This window comes from Neovison vison, chromosome X (genome assembly GCF_020171115.1).
Source record: "Neovison vison isolate M4711 chromosome X, ASM_NN_V1, whole genome shotgun sequence".
Classification (NCBI taxonomy): Eukaryota; Metazoa; Chordata; class Mammalia; order Carnivora; family Mustelidae; genus Neogale; species Neogale vison.
The window spans coordinates 79,124,348-79,145,895 of record NC_058105.1 but is presented as its reverse complement, the minus strand read 5'-3'; the positions used below and the strand labels follow the sequence as shown (position 1 = coordinate 79,145,895).

The 21,548-nt window shown below is 47.1% G+C and overlaps 1 protein-coding gene across 16 annotated transcripts in view; it reads right to left on the bottom strand.

Moving 5' to 3' along the window:
• Positions 1 to 18,794, bottom strand: part of LOC122897647 (protein FAM156A/FAM156B-like) — a 40,977-nt gene extending 22,183 nt beyond the window's left edge. For 3 of the 16 annotated variants that reach the window (XM_044236000.1, XM_044235989.1, XM_044235999.1), the window contains exons 1-3: positions 12,276 to 13,679; positions 11,692 to 11,945; positions 10,442 to 10,616 (exon numbers count right to left, since the gene is read on the bottom strand). Coding sequence is in view for 1 of the 16 variants with exons in the window: in XM_044235998.1 (XP_044091933.1) it covers positions 10,442 to 10,616; positions 12,276 to 12,633; positions 12,848 to 12,944 (630 nt within the window). In the remaining 15 variants the exon portion in view is untranslated. The other 13 variants (XM_044235996.1, XM_044236004.1, XM_044236002.1 and 10 more) reach the window with 11 other exon arrangements.
• Between the last annotated feature and the right edge of the window lie 2,754 nt (positions 18,795 to 21,548).

Genomic DNA, 21,548 nt, shown 5'->3' with positions numbered 1-21,548 from the left:
AGGAGGCCGGCCTTCGGGAGGGGTAAGTCCTAGGGCAGAGCCCGCATGAAGGGGATCAGGGCCTTAAGTAAAAGAAGCTCTGGAGAGATCCACTCACATTGTCACATTGTCTTTCCACTATGTGAGGGCACGACCACAAATCTGTGACCAGGAAGAGGGCCTTCACTAGACCCCAACCAGGTGGGCCCCTGATCCCGCATGTCCAACCTCCGTAACAGTGAGAAATAAGTTTGTGTATAAGACACCCAGTCTGTGGTATTTTGTGCCTGCACCCCAAACACAAAGAGACATATATACCCAGCAAACGTGAATCAGATGAGCAGCTAGAGGGGTTAAATTACTATCACACCAGGTAAACTTCAGAATGAGGATCATCACAAGGGAAGAGACAGAGTGACGTAATAAAATAGAGGTCTCGTCATCGAGAAGATGAAAAAATCATGAACGTGCATGCGTTTTTAAAGCACAAGAGGTAAAAACTGATAAAACCAAGAACAAAGACAAACTGGTTATAATGAGAGCCTTCAGCATTCGCCTGCCCACAACTGAAAGTACAAGTGGACAATACAATCAGACTCTCTATGGAAACACCTGAGCATGACTCCCCACAGACATGACCTAACTGATACTTACAGAAAGACAGTGGAATTGACATTCTTTTGAAGTCACAGGCAGTGCTCACCAAGACAGGCCATACGCTGTGCCATAATGTAGATCTCGGCGTCTAAAGGACTGAAACACACACTAGGTTCTCGGACCACAAAGAATTAAAATAGAAATGGGTTGCAGCCAGCTATACAGAAAACCACAAAATGTTCTGAAATTAAATGACATTTCTAAGTCACGTGGGGATCAAGGAAGAAACTGCAAGAAGCTGAAAAGGAAAACACGGTGTATCAAAATTTGTGAGGTGAATCTAAAACAATGCACTGAGGGAAATTTCTATCATTAAATACTTATATTAGAAAAGAAGAATCATCTCCGATCAATGATCTAAGCTGTCACCTTAAGAAATTTCAAAAGCAAAATCAATTTAAACCTAAGGCAAGGAGAAAAGAAATTAATGGAGATCTGAAAAGAAATCAACTTAGTAGAAATCACAGAATCGCTACAATACAAAGGAACTAAGAACTGGTTCCTTCACAAGATCAGTAAATCTAATAGGTTTAGCCAGACTGGTAAAAATGAACGGGTGGCTCAGCAGGTTAAGTGTCTGCCTTCAGCTCAGGTCATGATCCTGGGGTCTGGATGGAGCCCTGGGTCGGGCTCCCAGCTTAGCGGGGAGTCGGCTTCTCCCTCTTCCCCTGCTTGTGGCTCACGCTCGCTCTCTCAGGCACTGGCTCGCACTCTGTCTCAAAGGAATAAAATCTTAAAAAGAAAAAAAGTCGTTAACCCAGATGGCCCTACATCTGTCAAAGAGAATGAATTCAATAAATCAAACACAAAATAAAAACCGTCCCCTCACAAAAAAATTAAGGCTTAAGCGGCTTCGTTGTTTACATTCTAGCTTCTAGGTAACTGAAGAAGAGTTTAGTTAAACTTCCCAAAGCATGTTACAGAGCCAGCCACATCCTGACACCAAAGCAGGATACCATCTCTTAAGAATACAGATTACAGAGTGTGGAAAAAAAAAAAAAGGGAAATATCAGTATAAAGTAGCGTCCAGAGCCTAGAAGGGAGAGCCATACTGCTCAACATCAATTACAGGAAGGGCTGTCCATTATAGAGCCAACAGAAGAATAATCAACATGAAAGAACCTCAATTATAGGCCCCAACAGGCAAAGATGTACATGGCATCACCTATGAGATAGGGACTACTCCTGCAAGTCAGCCAGCCAGCAACTGTCATCACTCTGAACTCTTGCTGTTTCTCCAATGGACTTTTGTTCCAAACAACCCCTCCCGACTTCCTCCTTCTCCACAAAATAACGTTCCTCTCCGTTGTTTGTTGGACTTTCCTAGGATTTTGCCTTAGGTTGCTTGCTCCAATTTTCTAATTCTCTGCTATTCCTGAATAAACCCATTTTTGCTGGTAACATAACTGGCTGTTTTACTTTTCAGGCTAACAAGAGCAATGTAACTCATGAACACAGATGCAGTAATCCAAAATAAAATATTAGCTGTTTGAAACCAGCAATACGTACAAAAGATAAAATACCATGGTGAAATGGCATTTGCTCTACAGCTTCAAGATGGGTTGAGTGCTTGATAATCAATCCCTCTAACTGACCATAAAAACGGACTAAAAATACATGAGCATCTCAACAGATGCATAAAAAGCACTTGATTAAAATGTACTTGATAAAAACGCCTAGCACATCAGCTAGCTATAGAGAGGGATTTCTACCTTAGTCTCTTAGGGCGGATGTAACAAAACTACCACAGACTGGATGACTTACAAAAGCAAGAGAAATGTATTTCTTAGACTTATGGATGCCGGGAAGCCCAAGATCAAGGTGCCAGCCAGATTCAGGATCTGGTGAGGCCCTGCCTCCTGCCACACAGACTGCTGACTTCTTGTCCTCACATGGCAGGAGGGCTGTGGGAGCGCTCAGGGGTCCCTTTTATAAGGGTGCAAATACCACACATGTGGGCTCCACACTCATGACCTGATCGCCTCCCAAAGGCCCCACCTCCAATTACCATCATACTGGAGAAAGGCTTCACCATGAATGTTGGGGAGATGGCAATATTCATTCAGTCTATGGCAACATCCTTAAACGGATAATTGGCAGCTACAGAAAGAGCTAAAGCTAATATAACCACGAATCCTGAAGGTGTGAATGCTGCCCTTCTGAGACAGGGAACACGGCAAGTGTGTGTACTTTTGCCACTTCTAGTCAATAGTTTACTGCCTGTTCCAGCCGATAAAAAAGTCCAGAGGAAAGAAAGATGTAACAGTCATTAGTCACAGGCAAACCTGAATCCCTAAAGAGAATCCACAGAAAAGTTACCTGAAATAAGAGGCCAGTTCAGCAAAGTAACAAAATACAACATCAGTACAGTGTCAGTACAATAGAGTCCATTGTTTCTATATACCAGCCATAAACAATCAAAAACAGACATTGTAAAAAGCCACACTACAAAGCAGCACACTAAAAAACAGGAAGGAGAAGTGTGCCACCATGTGCCACCATCGTCCCCACTTCCCAACTACAGAGTTGTGGCTCAGAGGTTTGGAAGCAGATAGCTCCTCCCGGAGGAATGAATTTTTCATTTTCAAATCAGTGTTTTGAAGGTTAGGCCCAGGGGCACTCTCAAAACAGTGGAGCCCGTGGAAAAGGCAACCCATACCATATTGGTGGAATTCTTGAACGTAGAGGATCAACTGTAGGCTGGCTGGATTACCTGAGACAATCAGGGAGAAGAGACAGCGGGAAGGAGCCCGCTTGGGGTCAGAAAAAAAGATCTCTAACACTAACGTGGACAGCTAGCCCTTCAAAGGAGCAGGGATTTCACAGGTTTCTATTACGAAGCAACATAGCCAGGTACTGCTGAAAACAGCAGAAGCGGCCCCCACTTAGTAGACCTGAACAGCTGGGTTTGGTCAGAGAAAGAGACAATCCAAGAGAGCCCTGCCCGAACCAGTTACCGCAGGGTGACAGTGGGCATCCCCGAGTCGTCTCTCCCTGAGGAGTAAAATCTGAAGCATAACACAGCTAGCATGGGGGGGGGGAGGCTAGGGGGAGAGTAAGGAGTGAAAACAGACTCTAAATGAACCAGCCAGACACTAAACAGCTAAACAAGCAAACAGCAGTAACAAACGTGGGAAGGGGTGGGATGGTCCAGTACCCAGAACTGCTCCAGTATTTTAGACAGTGTAGCACCTGGACTAGTTTAGATTGTCAGGTTTCCAGACAAGGATAAAAAACCTGGGATACATGCAAAGAAACAGGAAAGTATGAAGAAGTGAGCCACAGAAACTGCCTATGGTTGTGACCAGATGACAGATTTGACAAGGTATTCCAAGTTGCTGTTATACATAGGTCCGAAGAACAAAAGGAGACCACAATCAAAGTAGTGGAAGGTATGATGAAAATGTCACATCAAACAGAGAATAACAATAAAGAGAGAACAATTACCAAAAAGAACCGAATCGAAGTTCTGGAGTTGACAAGCGCAATAACTGAAGTAAAACAATTCACTCAAGGAGATCGACGGTAGTTGAACTGCCAAAGATTCAGACATCTTGAAGAAAGACAGATAGAGGCTGCAGAATCTGAAGAAAGAGAGGAAAACAAGTGCGCAAAATAAACGGAGCTGCAGAGAAATATGGGACACTCTTAAGAACACCCACCGAGATGCAGGAGAGTGCCAGAACGCAGACGAAAAGGGGCAGAAGAAAACATTCAAAAGGATACTGCCTGAAAGAAGCTAAGGGAACCCCAGGCAGGATAAACAAGAAGCGATTCAGACACATCACAGTAAAAAATGCTGAAAGCCACAGGCAAGGAGAAACTCTTGAAAGCAAGAGAAAAGGACCCTTCCTTTTTTTCCCCCTTTTGGGGGAAAGCCAATCAGATAAAGAGCAGATTTCTCAGCAGAAAAAAACGGAGGACAGAAGGAGGGGGATAATCATTCAAAATGCTCAGCAACCAACAATCTCACATCCAGTAAACTCTTTTTAAAAATGAAAGCAACATTACCGAATCTGCTCATTAGTTCTAACCACTGTTTTGGTCTGGTGTGGTCTTTGTCAGAGTCTTCAGGGTTTTCTATGGATAAGAGCATGCCGTGCAAACCTGGGGTGCATGATGGCTAAGTACAATAAAGCAGACACAGAAAGACAAACACTGCATTGTCTCACTTGTATATGCAATCTAAAACAGACTCTTAGAAGCAGAGCACAGAACAATGGTTGCCAGGGATCGGGGCAGGGGTGAACCGTGAGGTGATAGTCAAAGGTCCAAACTTATAATTATGCAAGATAAATACATTCTGGCATTCTACTGCACACACCATGCCATTTGCTGATGATAACCGTGTTGTATACTTAAAAGCACTACCAGATGATCTTATGTTAAGTGTTCTTACCACTAATGATAAGAATATAATCACCACACCCACAAGACAAAGGGGGCAGGAGAAAACCCTGGAAGGTGATGGTTCCATCTATGTCCGAGATGGCAGAGATGGCGTATAAGTTGTACACATGAAATACATACAGCTCTACCTATCAGTCATACCTCCATAAAGTGCACCTCTTTGTACCACTAATCACAGGTGTAATTTTTATGTTTCTTGGTATGATGGTTAGATTAACTACTCTCTGATGATTTGGCATAAACTGCACAAAAGCAGGGAAGTGTCTTTACTAACTACATCTCCCAGGCACCCAACACAGTGTCCAGATAGTGGCTGGGAACTCGGTGAATCACAGTTAAATGAACAGTCTCTGTCCCTATGCCTGTTACGCACTTGTGCACAAACACACACGGTCACCATTACGCTCCTGCAGATCAGTGAGCAGTGCCTGGGCGGACACCCCGAGCTGGATTAGGATGTGGAGAAGCACCAGCAGTTTTGCTAGATGGTGGCTCTGAGCTTCTGTAAGGTGAAGCAGCATGACTCTCAGCAGGGCTAAAGAGCTTTGAGTCTATGGTAAAGGCAGAGGCCTCTGCGCCTTCACACACTCAGTGTCCCCTTGTTACCGCTGATGGTGGGTCCTCAGAATACTCATCACCACTTGCAGTGATTCCTTCCCAGACCTCGGGCCAGGATGCCCTCTCCCCATAGTAACGGAGCACACGATTTTCTTAGCAGAAAAGCAAGGCCAGAAAACAGGATGGCCGTGGTTTGCCCCCTCTTGAGGTGTTCTCTCACCGTTTATTCACTTCCATGTTTCTTCTTCGAGTCTCCCAACCCAACCTGCTAATTCCCAACCAATGACTACAACACCTGTGCCTGTGGCTCACTTGCGATGTAGGGATCTGTTGGAGGAGAGCTGGATCTAACTGCTGTGCTGTGTATTTCCTGTTTTCTCTTCTGAATCCGTCGGCTTCCAGACATCAAGGAAAGTACTCCAACTGGCCCACAAAAGGAGAATGCTTCAGGTGAGGCTGCTGCTCTCACCCACAGCCCAGCGCAGAGCAGTACTGCCTCCTAAGAACCACATGTCGCCCTGCTGCACCACAGGGGCCAACGGAGAATAAAAATCTAAGAAATCTTCGTGCAGATACTCATCTCAATGGTGCAACTGTCTCCTCTTTGGGATAAGCAAGCTGCTATCTGGTTTGATTTGGTTTTGGCTGGTATCCTCTGGGGTGATTTCACAGCAACTGCAGACTTAGCTAACCTTCCGCCCAAAGCTCTCTGCTTCCCCCACTGCTCCTCTCTACTGAACCATAGATCTCCTCTCTCCACTAAATGCCCTGACTGGTGTTTCTCCTGGCAAGGATATCAAAGCTGGAGTCTTCATCAAAATGACTTAAAACGTATAACAGAAACACTGGTTGTGCAATAACAGAGAAGATACAGCACATCCAACAGCGAACAAGACGTTATCTGCCAATTATCTAAGAGTTTCACACTTAGGGAAAATGACTTCACTGTTATCCAGGCTTCATTCTATACATTTTTTAAAATGACGATTTAAAATGAGATTGGAGCGGGGAGGTCATCTACACTCTTTTCTCTGTTGTTTTACTTCCCAACATTATACCATAAACTACTGTCCATCATCATAATGATGGTGACGTCCACATGTACAGGCCTTGATATGAACCAGGTACCCACTTACTGATGTGCCTAGAGTGACTTGCCACCCCCCAGTGTTTCACGCACTGAGGAGACATCAGGATCAATCCATACCCAGATGCAGCGTAATCAGATTAAGCTGCTGCACACGTTCACCTGCCTTTTGAGCCAGAGGACACTGGACACTGAGGTGCACTGCAGTTTAGGGGCAAATCCCAAGTCTCTTTATGTTTCTCTCTGACCTGGGTACAACCCTGACTCTGCCCTTGCTGGCTAGGTGGCTTCAGGGAAGTTATTTCCCCTCCTCTTAACCTCTACGTGTCTCGGTTTTCTGGTTTGTAAAAAGGGGATGTTAACATTAAAAATATTTACCTCCCAGTGTTGAAGAGACTTTTAAATGACTTTTAAAATTCTATCTGTAGAGAAAGAGCTAAAAACAATGCCAAGCCTATAGGAAGCCTCCTGACGTGTGAGCCTCTACTCCTATGTCTCTTTACTTCTTTCTGCTTGTGCCCCTCATCCTTCCCCTTCTCTTTGCCGTGACGTCTCTCCTTCTGCCCCCACCCCCGCCCCGCACACCTTCACCTCACCCTCCGCCTTTCCCTCCCCACTGCCCCTTTCCTCAGACTCTCCAAAAACACTGTTTACCATCTCCTCAGGACAGAGCTCCGAAAATATTAATACATCAGCCTTTGTTAAATCAATAATGAGTATTAGTGGAAGAGAAAAATCCATACAATAAAACTGGACAGGTGAAAACTCCATGAGAAATAAAGTCTTGCCGATGACAATTTGACTAGTAATGGTTTCCTATCTTTCCCAGGTTCACCTGTGACCATCTGATGCAGAAGTGGATTCAATAGAACTAACAGCAAGAAAAGAAGCCACATAATGAGGGTCCCTGGCCTTGAAATTTCACTCTGACATGATTATGCAAATTCAGAGACGTGTGTTCTGTCCTTATCCCGTGACCATTTACTTTTCCAACCATCGTGTAAGACGTACGAACAGGTCATTTGTCCTAACTTCCTAGAGAAGTTTCCATTCATAATAACCCATAAGGTTGGCCGAACACTCACTATGGTAAGGAAAAACACGCCCTCCCCTGGGCACCCACCCCCAACCCCCGACTTGACTCTGGAGTCTCTGAGTTGCTAATGTGAGAGTGCCAAGTCCCTCCGGTGAGTCAGAGGTAGTCTTGACACCACGCGTCTGGAAAACGCTTCAGGGAAATGTGAAAATGACAACAGGAACAGCAGCTAGAACTCACTGACAGCTCTCCACATGCCAGGCACTGTCCTGACAACTTTCCTTGTCTTAACACAGTCAGTGCTCTAAACTGCCCCAAGAAGCAGCTCCGCTTAGCATTTACTAGTATTTCCATGTTGCAACATGAAACGAGGCTCTCAGATGTTAAGCAGCTTGCTCAGTGTCGCCCCGCTGTGAGGGCTGGAGGCACGGGTCTGAAGGCATTGTGGAAAACTCACCCCGCTGTGTGTTTGTTCAGTCAGTGGCAAGCTCCAATGGCCACTGCAAAGTATGTAGAATAACGGCTAACACAGACCACTAACTGGTTGCAGGGCATGGAAGCACACAGTAAACAGAAATGTGAGTGCAACCGCAATCACGCAGACGGAAGCTCGAATGGATTGGATTCTGGAGACTTTCTGGAAACAGTTCTCTCAGAGCCTCCTTAGAGAAGGCACCAAAAACCGGTGTCACTTCTGCACCCTCACAAAGGAGAGAGAAGCCTGGCGGCAAGAAAAACAGCACCATTCCCCTGCTCCAGTAGTTCCCAGACAAGCTGTCCACATGAGTCAGAACCCAGGAACTCTTTAAAAAATGCACATGCTGTGATCCGCACCCAGTGAATCTCACTTAGTGTCGCCACAACGGTGCCCTAGAATCTGCAATTTTTTTTTTAACTCTGCCTAGGAAACACTCAAGAACTGAATGAAGCCCCTTTTGGAGCAAGCCTGTCTCAAACGTACTGACTTTCTGGACAGATACACACATGAGAAGACCAGCCTGAAAGCAGGCGAGACGACAGGGCATAAAGAACACACGGAGTGAGAGTCAAAACAGGGGTAGGACAGTGGATTTTCTGGGAAGACACCATGACCCCACTGGCCTTTCTCCCTGAAGGGTACTGTCTATCTCAAAACCATTCTCTTCCAGGCCAGTGGGTGGCGGGGGTGACAGGAGATGACATCTGGCTCCCACGACAGCATGGGCTTTTCTCAGGGACCACGTAATCCATAGGATGTGAGGTTATGCGTCTATTATCCTCACCTCCTCTCAGCCTTCGGTTCATTCTTGCACCCACACTCCATTCCACATCAGCCTGGAGCAACCAGAACTTGGGGCCAATGTCTTCCCTTCACCTGCCAGAAACCTGCCCCTGACCTTAGAAGATCGTCTCCCTCTTCTCCTTGCTGCTGTCCTTCTGTGATCTCATCTGCTGTCCCAAACAGGACAGTAGTTTTCAAGCCCTAGCCCAGCCCCTCACCCTGCTGTCTGCACCTGGAAAGGCTTCTCATCAATGAGGAGAACCCCAGGTCCAGAGCTAAGGGCCGTGACTACCACAAAACCATCCTGGACACTGACATCCCATGACAGTGGTGACCTCTGAAACAAAGCTTTACCTCACACCCCCGCTGTCCCTGAAACGTTTTCTCATCACAGGAAGCACACAGAAGAGGAAGGTGCCCAGAATCCTTCCTGGAAGGTACTGTGCCCTACTCCACGCTGCCACGCTATTTCCTCTGACCAAATGCAGACAAGGACCACAACCTTCCTATCTTTCGTCTGTGAATACCAGGCTTTGGGTGGGATGGGGGTACCTGCATAAGATCGTCTTCTTGTGGTTTCAAACCACATCATACTTAGTATTTAAACCAAAATACTGGCACATTTTGGAAAGTTCAGAGGGCCATTTTGATTGCTGAAATGATGAAAGGGTGGTACTGGCATTCAGGAAGGCAAAGTTGCAGGGATGCAAATCTGTTTTGCAGAGACTTCAATACACTGGGTTTTCCATAAATGTAACTTCCCCGTAAACTGAGGGAAACTGGCACGAGGTTTTACCTGGAAAGGTACCAATAACCCTTGACCGTTTTGGAAAACACATCAGCGAAAGCCATTCCCTTCTTGGCTTGGAGTCTGCGACCACATGCCAGTATCACTCGAGAGCTGCAGCGGGACATGGAGGAAACAGGATGAGGGGAACCCAAGTGTACGGACCAGACGGATCTTCTGTAGGATATGCTGGGAAAGGACGGGAAGAATTCAGTGGGAGATGCTCATCCTGTGATCTGCCAGGAGTGGATGAACAAAACCAGCTTAAAGGCTGCCACTTTGTTTCCATGTCTGTCTCCCTCACCAGAGTCTTACCTCCTCGGAAGGCTGGAAACAACACCCCGCTGATCCTGGTGCCCTCGAGCCAGAGGACCTGACACTCAGCAGAAGGCCAGTCCACACCTGTGGAACTGAGGGACTGGGAATGGCTAGATCCCGCGTCGTAATGACGAGCCCGCGACAGAACCATGTCCAGACTGAAGCACGTCAGGCTGTGGAGGGTGGGATGCAAGTGCGACAGGTCTCCGTCTTAAGACCCCTGCAGCAGGGGTCACAGGAGCCTGCGGTACCCACCTCCATTACATCCCTCAGGGGTCCCCGATTTGACCGGTTGAAACAATTCTCAACCAACCATAAAAGTCTAACATAGAAAAAGAGATAACTTACTGCCGAAGTGTCTGTATGAACCTGGTTCTTAGCCGGCCTGAGGCACAAATTCGGGCACAGCGCACTCTGGTCGGGAAGCAGAGGCTGACCCGAAAGTCTTCCAGGCTGAGGCAGTGTCCGGCTAGTCAGAGAGCACACACAGGATGTGTAATCGCAGAGGGCACACGGGACACTCCTGAAACAGAGTTTACAGCTGTTAGGGAGCCCAGAGCTAGACACACACGAATCAGGCGATGCACCTCGCCAGGGCCCTGATGTGGCTTCCCACCATGGGACCTTCCCCTCCAAGACTCCCTGTCCATTTCCTATATTCATCTGAGCCCTTGGTTTCAGAGGGCTGCCTGGAGGCAGTCGGTTCCAAAAGTACGGTCTGTCCACAACACCAGTTCACCCTCCTTCTGAGGGAGGAGGTCACAGGGAAGTGCTGTGCGTGCGAAGCCCGAGAGCTGGGGGAATGCCTGCTGTCCCACACTCAGAGCTCTGGCAGGTGTGGTGGGGAGCTGTGGGGGGATCAGCAGCCAGTTTGCATCAAAGTGCTCACAGACACTTGGAAAGATGGCACCGCGAGTATTTTCTTTCTTTCTTTCCTTTTTTTTTCTTTTTTTTTTTTTAAAAGATTTTATTAATTTGACAGACAGAGATCAGTAGGCAGAGAGGCAGGGAGAGAGAGAGGGGGAAGCAGGATCCCTGTTGAGCAGACAGCCCCATGCGGGGCTTGATCCCAGGCCCCTGGGATCCTGACCTGAGGGAAAGGCAGAGGCTTTAACCCACTGAGCCACCGAGGTGCCCCGCCGTGAGTATTTCTTTAAAAAGGTTTCCAGGAACAGTTTGGGCAAACAGAGGTCATTAATGTCTTTGCTTCCTCCCTCTGCCTCTCCCCAGGTGCTAGGTTTGGGTTTCCTCCACTGCTACAAATCAGTGTACCTTTCTGAAATCGAACCTTTACGTTTCTTTACTTATCCCCTACTCTCCTCCAAACCCTTTGTATGGAGGGGCTGCTCTCAAAAGGGAAAAAAGCATTTTCATAGAAAAACCTATTGCATAACCACAAAGACTTGCATTCACACAGTGACTAGGTTGTTCCCTTCCTTGCTGGGCACAGCTGCATTGAATAGCGGCCCCGCCTCATATCTTGAATCAATTTTCTCAATACATCCAGACGATACAACGATTGGAACCATTCTGAAATCCTCCCTTTTCCCCTCTCATTGAAAGCTTATGCAAAGGGCTAGCAGTAAACTGACACTTACCGGGTGGCCACACAGGGGCCAGAGGCCTTTCTAGTTGGAATGCTGGGAGAGGCAGCCACAGCAGCAGGAAGCAAGGTGAAGAAAAGGCTGGAGTGCCTTCCCAAGGCTCTGCCTCTAGTTTATGGAAAGCTTTTTCTGGCTCACGGAACTAATTCGTTTCCTCCCACTTGGGAGGAGAGAGCAAGTTAAACCTGCAACATTTTTGGCTGACCCAAAGCTCACCTTTGGGAAGGCTTGTATCCTTTCCCCTGGTCCTGAGAAAATAAAGCGCTAAGTCACAAGGTGGCTACAGGAGTTCAGCCGCGGTTCCGTACCATGGGTACATCCACAGTCACTGGGGCACAAAAGGTTCATCATCTCTACCACATCACCCTTCCCTTACTCAAAGAAGTCTTTCACCATGTCTTAGTTGAGTCAGGGTCTTCTCGCTAGTGAGTCCCACAGCTACCACCGCTCTTCCCGATGTCCCAAGACCACCCTTCCTTTTGGGGAATCCCCAGGAGGACCCAAAGGTCTCAGCACACACAGTCATTCATCCTCAGGGCTAAGATTTATTACAGCAGAGGGATACGAAGCAAAATTACCCAAGTAACATCTGGAGGAAACCAGTGCAAGCTTCCAAGTGTCCTTTCCCAGTAGAGTCATGCTGTTTGTGCTTCCAGCCACAAATCATGATATCGCACACGAAATCTTGTCTACAGGGAAGCTCATACATGACTAACACCGTGTCCGGAGGTCTGTTTTGGGGGCTGGTCACGTAAGTACTCTCCGCATAAGCACGTACCAAGATTTCAGATTTCCAGAGGGAAAGCAGGTGTTCAGCATGAAATGTATTGCTTGGACAGTTTAGGAAGAGTAAAGCATCTTGCTTGGGTAGGGAATGGTGGGAAGCCTTCCGACATTCAAGTTCCCAGATGCAAGTAAGGGCCAACATGCTGATCTCTGCAAGGATAGTGGTCTCAGGCCTGCTCTGTTAACTCTTCTCTGCATAACACCCAACAACAAAGCTTCAAGATACATAACCAGGTCAGAGAGAACGGGAGGATAAATGAACCTACAAATGATAGCTGTAGAGTTCAACACTCACTCAGTAGTATCAGAAGGAACAGAAGAAAATCAGCACTATGTAGATGAACCAAACAACACTGTGAACTACCTGGATGTAAGTGACAAGTACGGAACCTTTCCCATAGCAGCGGCAGAACACACATTTTTTTCAAGGGCATAGGGAGTTTCACCAAGGTACTCTGCATCCTGGGTCGTAAAAGAAATATTACAAATTATAAAACAGTTGAAATTATACAGAGAATGTAGTCTGAGCAGAAGAGAGAAACTTCCAATATGTAAGAAAGAGTGAAGAGGAAAATCTCCCAATACAAGGAAATTACACCATATGCTTCGAAATAATCCATGGTCCAACGGGCAAGTCTCCAGGGAAATCAGGAAATATTCTGGATACTGACCCTTCATTAGATGAACTGAACGGAAAGGAAAATACAACATACCCAAATTTGCAGGATGCAGCCACCCCAGAGCTTAGCAGAAAAGGTACAGCATCAAATGTTTGTATTAGAAAGAATCAAGGATCCAAATCAATAATGAAAGCTTCCCCCTTAAGAACTAGAGAAAGAAAATAAAAATAAACTCAAAGCAAGTAAATAAGGGAAACAGACATTACAGCAGATATCAGGAAAAGAACAGTGGGTGAAACCAAAAGCTGGTTCTTTGAAAAGGTCAATGAAATTCCCAAGTTTCTATCCACACCGAGGCAGAAAGAAAGGTAAGGAAAGATACAACTTAAGACTATGAGGGAAGAAATGGGTTAGAGACTCCACAGAAACTGAAAGGATTCTAGGAAATAACTCTGTGCACCTATATTTGGTAACTTAGATCAAACAAACAATTGCTTGAAAGGCACAAACTATTAAAACTCAACCAAAAACAAGCAAACCAACCAACCAGCAAACAACGACAACAACAACAAAAACCCCACCCACCCAGATAATCTGAAAAACAAACATAAATTTAAAATTTTTATCTTTTAAAAACTGTCAGAAAAGAAATCTCCAGGCCCTGCCGGTTTCTCTGGAAAATCCCACCACACATTTAAGAAGAAATAACAGTAATTCTACACAACCCCTTCAAACAGAGGGGAGGGAACATTTCTTCAATCATTTGATCAGATCAGCATTACCCCGATGCCAAAATCAGACAAACAGTACTAGCAAAACAAAATTCAATAATATACAAAAACAGTAATACAACATGATCCAGTTGGGTTTATCCTGGAAATGCAAAGGAGGTGCAGTATTCAAAAACTCAACGAATAGGGGCGCCTGGGTGGTTCAGTTGGTTAAGCGTCCCAAGGCTTTAGCTTTAACTCCTGGTTTTGGCTCAGGTCGGGATCTCAGGGTACTGAGATGGGTGGAGCCTTGCCTTGGCTCTATGCTCAGCAGGGAGTCTGCTTGTCCCTATCCCTCTGCTCCTCCCCGCCACTCCCTCTCACTCTCACTCTTTATAAATAAGTAAATAAATCTTCTCAAAAGTCAAATAATAAATTCATTAGTGTATCAAAAAAGAAAAGAAAAGAAAAGAAAAAGAACCACAGGATCCTATCAATTCATTCAGAGAAAGCATTTGACAAAACTCAATAGCCATTCATGATAAAAGCATTCAGCAAACCAGGAACAGAAGTGAGTTTTCTTAAACTGGATATAAAGTATCTTGGAAAAATACCTACACCGTCCATTCTACTTAATGGAGAAAATCTACATACTTTCTCCCAAAGACCAGGAATGAGGCTAGGGTAGCCACCCTCCTCTCTGTTATTCAATATTTGCTGGAAGTCCTAGCCATTCCACAAGGGAAAGAAAAAAGAAAGATCAGAAAGGAGGAAATAAAACTATTTCAATTCACAGATGACATGATAGTGTACACAGATAATCCCATGAAATAAAACAACAACAACCTCCTAGAACTAATAAGTGCAGTCAACGTTGCTGCAGCATACAAGCTCAACACAAAAAGTCAAGCAAATTTCTACATGCTAGCAACGAAAAATTACCTAACAAAACAAAAAGCAGACATCCCTCGCACATACCATTTACAATAGCTTCCCTCCTCACACCTAGCGAAACGTACACAGGATCCGTGTGCCCTAAACCACAAAAAGCTGAGGAAAGAAGCATAGGAAGACCTGAATAAAGGGAGACACATACTGTGTTCAGGGCCTGATAAAGTCAGTATAATTTAGATGTCAATAGGTCCCAAAGGGATCCCTCATTTATTTACTTTTTTAAAGATTATTTATTTATTTATTTGACAGAGAGAGAGAGAGAGATATCACAAGTAGGCAAAGAGGCAGGCAGAGCGGGAGGGGGAAGCAGGCTCCCTGCCGAGCAGAGAGCCTGATGTAGGGCTCGATCCCAGAACCCTGAGACCATGACCTGAGTTGAAGGCAGAGGCTTAACCCGCTGAACCACCCAGATGCCCCGGGATCCCTCACTTAAATACAATTCCAACCAAAACTCCCAGTAGGACTTTTAGGAAATATAGACTGATCATGCAGTTTAGGTGGAAAGGCAAAGGAGCTAGAACAGTCAAATAATTTTGAAGAAGAAAAAGAAAACTGGAGGAGTAACACCAATTTTATGATTTTCTATGCAGCAACAGCCAAGATATGGAAACATCTGTGTCCACAGAGGGATCCATGGATCCTGAAAATGTGCTACAGATACATGACAGAATATTATTTGGATATACAAAAGAAGAAAATCCTGCCTTTTGCAACTACATGGATGGACCCTGAAGACTTTATACTGAGGTAAGTCAGACAGAGAAAGACAAACACTGCATGTTCTCACGTATGCGGACATTTAAAAAGCAAACTCATATAAATAGAGATGAGAATGGTGTGTGCCAGAGGCTGGGGGGAAACGGTGGTTCTGGGTACCAAATTCCAGCCATAAGATGAATAAGTTATAGGGATCTAATGTAATATAGATAGCATGGTGACCATCATTCACAATACTGTATTAGATATGGCAAGTTAGGAGACTAGATCCTACATGTTACCACCACACCAAAATGGTCATTACGTGAAAGAACAAGAGTGTTAACTAACTTTTCATAGTAAATATTTTACAGCATATACATGTATCACATCATCACCCTGTATACCTTCAGTTTACTTAAGTTATATATCAACAGTACCTCGATAAAGCTGAAAAAAACAAAATTATCCCAATATGTTCCAGTGGGAGCCCCTTCAAGAGATTTTCTGTGTCCTTCTGACATCAGCCAATCCTTCCCTGACCTGGCCCTTATTACTGGTACCACAAGTTGAGCCAGGCTCGTTTCTTCTTTCCCTCTGCCATCCCAACACACACGCATATCTATCAGTCACACAACTGTATCTATCAATCTATGCGTATACGCACACGTACACACTGAAAAGCACGAGTTCACATGCTTAAGAACTCCAATCCCAACGCAACACCTCACAAATTGTTTTCTTCAGTGAGAGTCATGTCTCCCAATATCCTTCCTCATTTACTGGGCTGACGAATCCCACTGGATATAAGCCATACCACCTGCACAACAGAGGCCCCCCCTCCCATGCTCTGCTGAACCACTCCCCGACCTTGACCACCGTACACCACTCCAGTTGGAATCCTTGAGCCAGTAAGCCTTCTCCCCATCCAACTCCCAAGGACATCGTCCTCACCACCGTGGGCTCTGTGCCCCATAGAGCCTGCTCCTATGTATGGATGCCCTTCTCCCCATGCCTGGGCTCTGACTCCTCAAGCGTCGGATGCCCCTACGCACATAACTTGCCATGCTCTGTAGCCGCAAAGGGCTTTAGGGCTGAACTGCTCAGGTACAGAAGAGAAGAGAAGGGAAAGAAAGGGGAGGGGAAGAGGTGAATACATCTCAATACAATCAGTTAATTAAGGTGAACTGGGCCAAATCTGGGCAGTATCACGAAGCCAGTGCTTTTTGCTTCTTTTCTTCCTCACTGCTCGCCACCTTTCTCTTTCTGCCTCTCTTCTCTACCCCTGTGCTTTCTCAGTCCTGTCCTCCATCAAGTGTAGAAAGGTAATGAGGGTAGTGTTTCCCGTATGATCATTTCTGTGAGCTGGCTGGCTGACATCCAGTGTGAATGGCGTCTACCCTGCGGCTCCGACACTCAAGCCCTCTGTCTCTCGTGACCGAGCACAAGGTTTCCCCCTCCTTTAGCAATTTTGGGTGTAAGCAGGAAAGCAGATTCTGTGTACTTCTTGGAGCCTTGCGTCCTTTGTCTGTGAAAAGGGGATGAAGACCACCTCTCTCACACAGGTTGTGGGAGAAACAGAGACAACACCACCAGACACCTTTCGATGAACTCTGTGTGTCAAACCCCGCGATGAAGACTTTGAGCATCATCACAGGAATCCCTGATATCCAGGAACACACCCAGTGGATGTCCCCTCAGCACTACTGCACCTGCTGTACCTTCTTCCTGTGATGTTCTAACAAGGCAGGTGGTTCCATGGCCTGCTCCTTCATCTCCTCAGTCCTCTGCTCAGTCATTACGGTGTAAGGGAGTCCTTCCCTCATCACCCTGAATAAGCAACAACATGCTCCCCACAAACTCTTTCCTCTAACTGGCCTTATCTTTCTATGTAGCACTTGCCCCTCTCTGATAATCAATATATATTTACTGGCTAACTATGAAATGCGGGACTTCGTCAGTTTTGTTCTGTATTCTATGTGCTCCCAGAAAAGTACCCAGGCTCACAGCAGTGATCAGAAAATTCTTGGGGAAGGATGGCTGGGAGTCAGGACATCTACACTTCTAAGTTGCACAGGTACCCTCCAGGGCAGGCACTGGCCCCACTTTGTTTTGACTGCGGTCCATATTTAGGCTTCAGGAGACAGGTGACTTGCCCAACGACACAAACAGGACTTGGTGCTCTGGACTTTGGAATCACCTCTGCCAGGTTCCAAGACCCTCAGTTCCCGGACAGAGACCTCAAAATTACAAAGGTAAAAGATTTCACTTCTAAGACACAGACCCCCAAACAGCTCAGATAGAAACAACAAAAACAGATCACTGAACACAACCTAAAAAGCCTTCCAAAAATCTCTGCACAAAGAGCTCACAACTGGAGTCACAGATTCCCCAAAGCAACAGAGATCACACACACTGAGACAACTCCCACACCTCAACAGGCCAACGTCTGCACTCTAGGACACAAATTAAATCTGCTCAGATATGTCACATCTTAGAGAGACTCCCAAACCATGCAGGCCCCTCCCAGGCTAATACAAAGACCTCCACAAAAAGAGAAAGACAGAAGTTCAAATAACTCGGAAACATCACAAAACCTTCCGATAAAGCCCCCAGACAAATCAGAGAACCTACACCTTGGACACAGACTCCCAACAGCTCAGATCCTTAAGACAGTGCCCCACCCCCAACCCCAGGTAGCTCACGGACATCACAACTTAAAACCCAGAATCACAAACAGCTTAGAGACCTCACACACTAGCGTGCAGATGCCAACATACAGACCTCAAACCCAAGGACACCAAAGCACAAAGCGCTCAGAAAGCGCACCCCCCGATATACAGGCACACACAGCCTACGACACTTCATCCCATGACGAACACAATCCACTCCGATATCCAAAAGGCTCAGAAAGATCAAATGTACCCAAACTGCATCTGTACTGACCTACCTAGAGCGATGCACATCCCCTAACGCCTGACACACTTCACTTCCTAGGTAGGGACGCCAACCAAGCGCACAGACCTCACCCTGACCATCGATTGATTGCATCTGTACGACTGAGGCGCCGTGCCAGACGGGCCCCATTAGGCTTGTGACCGAGTTTAGTTCTGAACAAGACTGAAAGAGCTCACGTGAAGACGGTACAGTCACCGCGCGCGTCCAGCGCCAAGACACTGGCTACCAGCCAGCTGTTGCGCCGAACGTCGCCACCGACTAAGGCAGCATCTTGATTCCCTCTCAGCAGCCGGTCCCAGAAGAGTTCAACTCGGAGAGAAATTCAGCACTTCGAAAGGCCTGCGCACGCCCCTCCCGCTGTGCTCCAGCTCAGCTGTCGTACTGCCTGTCCCAGCCCGATGACCAATGGGAACTGGGTACTCGAAGACAGAGGCGGGGACTAGGGGGTTCATCCGGAGGCACTGCGCGCCCGGGAAGGGTTTACTCAGATTAACTCTCCGGAGCCAATCACCACCTAGGAAGTCGCAGTCTCCGCCCCTACAATGGAGAGCCAATCTCTCGCCCCGTTGTTGCCCAGCTGGACGTGACCATGTAGAGACGGCCAAGTGAAATGACGGCTGCGGGCTCGGACCGGCTGTCCACTGTGGCTCAAATGCGCCGGGAGAATGGAGTGGAGCGGGTGGGGAAGGGCTCGGAGGCGTATTAGCGCCTCCGCTGGGGGCCGTGGCTGATGCAGACCTTTGGTGTAGTGTCCTACACCGTGGGTTATTGCAAAATCGGACCCCGCGTCTCTAGTGGTACCTTCCTGCTCAAATGGTCCTACCTCTGTGCCCCTGGGAGGTACGTCCGGAGAGTCTTCCTGGTCCACCTGGAGCGCCCCTTAGTGGTGCGAACCTGGAATGGCTGGTCGATGCGGAGGCCCATGGGCTCTTCCAGGCTGGCCCCGAAGGGAGGGAGGGCAAAGCCAGGATGCAAACCCCACAGCTCACTGCAGTCTTGGACTCGGGGGAAAAGTCTTGCTAAGCTGAAGTTTACATCCCCGCAATGGCCACCATTGTACCAGGGAGCGTTACAAGCGTTTTCAATGTGCTGGGCGTTATGCTGGCTTGTGTCTCCCTGAGCAATGCAGAATGGGTCTAGTGGGGGTGTTAGAGGCCTGGTGTGGGGCAGGCCTCTGTGGTTGACTGTCAGGAATAGATCAGAGAGATAGCAGGATCTTGGGTTTTGTTAGGGAAGGAGCCATCTTCCAGGAGCCCCGAGGACACCGAGAAAGTGAGATAAAGGCCGCCGACTCCGTCACCATCCTGTCACCCCTGAACATGTTCCCTAGGAGAATCCATTACCCCTTTGTGGCTTTAGGTCTCATCGCCCGCCATGCATTTATTTATTCATTCTCTCATTCATTCATTCATTCATTCCCTCCAAATTAGGTGTCAGACCATATAATGGATGTTAGGAATACAATTGTATGGATACGGGGGGTGGGAAGAAAACCTTGCTTTCATGGAGCTTACATCCTACTGGGATCATACAGCACAAAAATGTAAGGAAGTTGTCTAGGTTTTGGCAATTGCGATGGAAATTAAATCAGCAAAATGAAATAGAGGGGTGAATTTCTAGAAGCATGTCAAGGAAATTCTTTCAAAGCATGTGATCCTTGAGCAGACCCCTAAAGGAGATGAATATCTGCAAGAAAAGTACCCCAGACAGAGGTGGGAGCCAGTGGAAAAGGGCAGGAGTGGAAATTGGCCCAGGGTGTGTGAGGCACCCTGAGGTCTGTGGCTGCCTCAGCGTGGCTGAGGGAGAGAGGTAGGAGATGAGGTGGGAGGGGCCAGATCTCATCGTGCCTTCAGAGCCAAGGGGAGGACTTTGATTTACTCTGTGAGCCTTGGAGGTTTGGTTTTGGGGTTTTTTGTTGGTTGGTTTGGGTTGGGTTTGTTGTTGTTGTTGTTGTTGTTGTTGTTGTGTTTTGTTTGTAGTAGAAAAGCCCCTAGGGTTCTTTCAGAGGCCAGAAGCCCAGGGCACCCAGTTCATGGGAAACAGCTCCTTGCTTGCCCCCAAAGGAGAACCTTCTCTCTACCCTCCCTGCAGCTGAACATGCCTTCCTTGGACAGTTCCATAGACTCACGAGCAAACACCCCCCCAACCCCCTGCACGGTTCCCCATGAACAGCCATGTGAAAGGATGATAGCCTCAGGAGAGGCCAAGCAAGGGCCTCTGGCATGACTGAGGTCCCACATAGGTGGGTGGGCAACAGAGACAAAGTTACAGATACAGAGAAGCCAGAGAAAGAAGAGCATTAGAGACATCAGGACAGAGACTCTGGCCGCACACTCCCCCCACTGAATTAGTACCCACCTAGGGGCCCCCAGCTCTGCTACTGGAGGATGTGTCTGTCTCTCCAGAGCAAAAGATGCCCCTGACGTAATAATTCAGCTGTCTGTGATCTGGGCTGCAGTCACACTGCCTTGACCCACATTGGGACGCTCTGCTCCTCAGGACAAGGACACACTTCAGTTACGGGGAGGCTTATGCGGTACACATGGTTCCTCATACTCCCTCATGCCCTTGACGACCCTCCTGCTGATCTCAGTGCCCAAAAATGCTGCAAGGAGGGAAGCGAAGGCAGGAATTTCCAGGTTTGCTTGAGGCTTTGTGCAACGTGATGCACCGAGGTACTTCCCTCACCTCTGTACCTTCCATCCCCACCTCCACATTTCATACACCAAGCACTAAGCCGGGGAACAGGGTGTGTGCATGAGAGATGGGGAGACAGACATCCTGAAAGTGAGTCGGTTACATGGTCTTTGTGGCCTTGGGCAACCCTCGCCCTGCCCCCATCCTGGTCACCCCTACCAGGCGTTGCTGTGCAGAGCTGTGCCTGCCTCCTTCAAAGAGCTTAAGTCACATCCAGTTTCTCTTTCCTCAGGAGCGGAGATTGCCTTTCCTCCCTCGTCTTCAGCCCCCTCATGTGCAAATGATGACCTTCTCCTTAGGTGTTGGGCAAATTAACTGAGTTGGTACATGTACATCGGTTTGTGACAGGGGTTGGCCCCTGGCAGGGACGGGGATAATGTTAGCTGATATGCGTCTTACCTGTACTGTTACCGTGGGTTCCCAGGAGCTG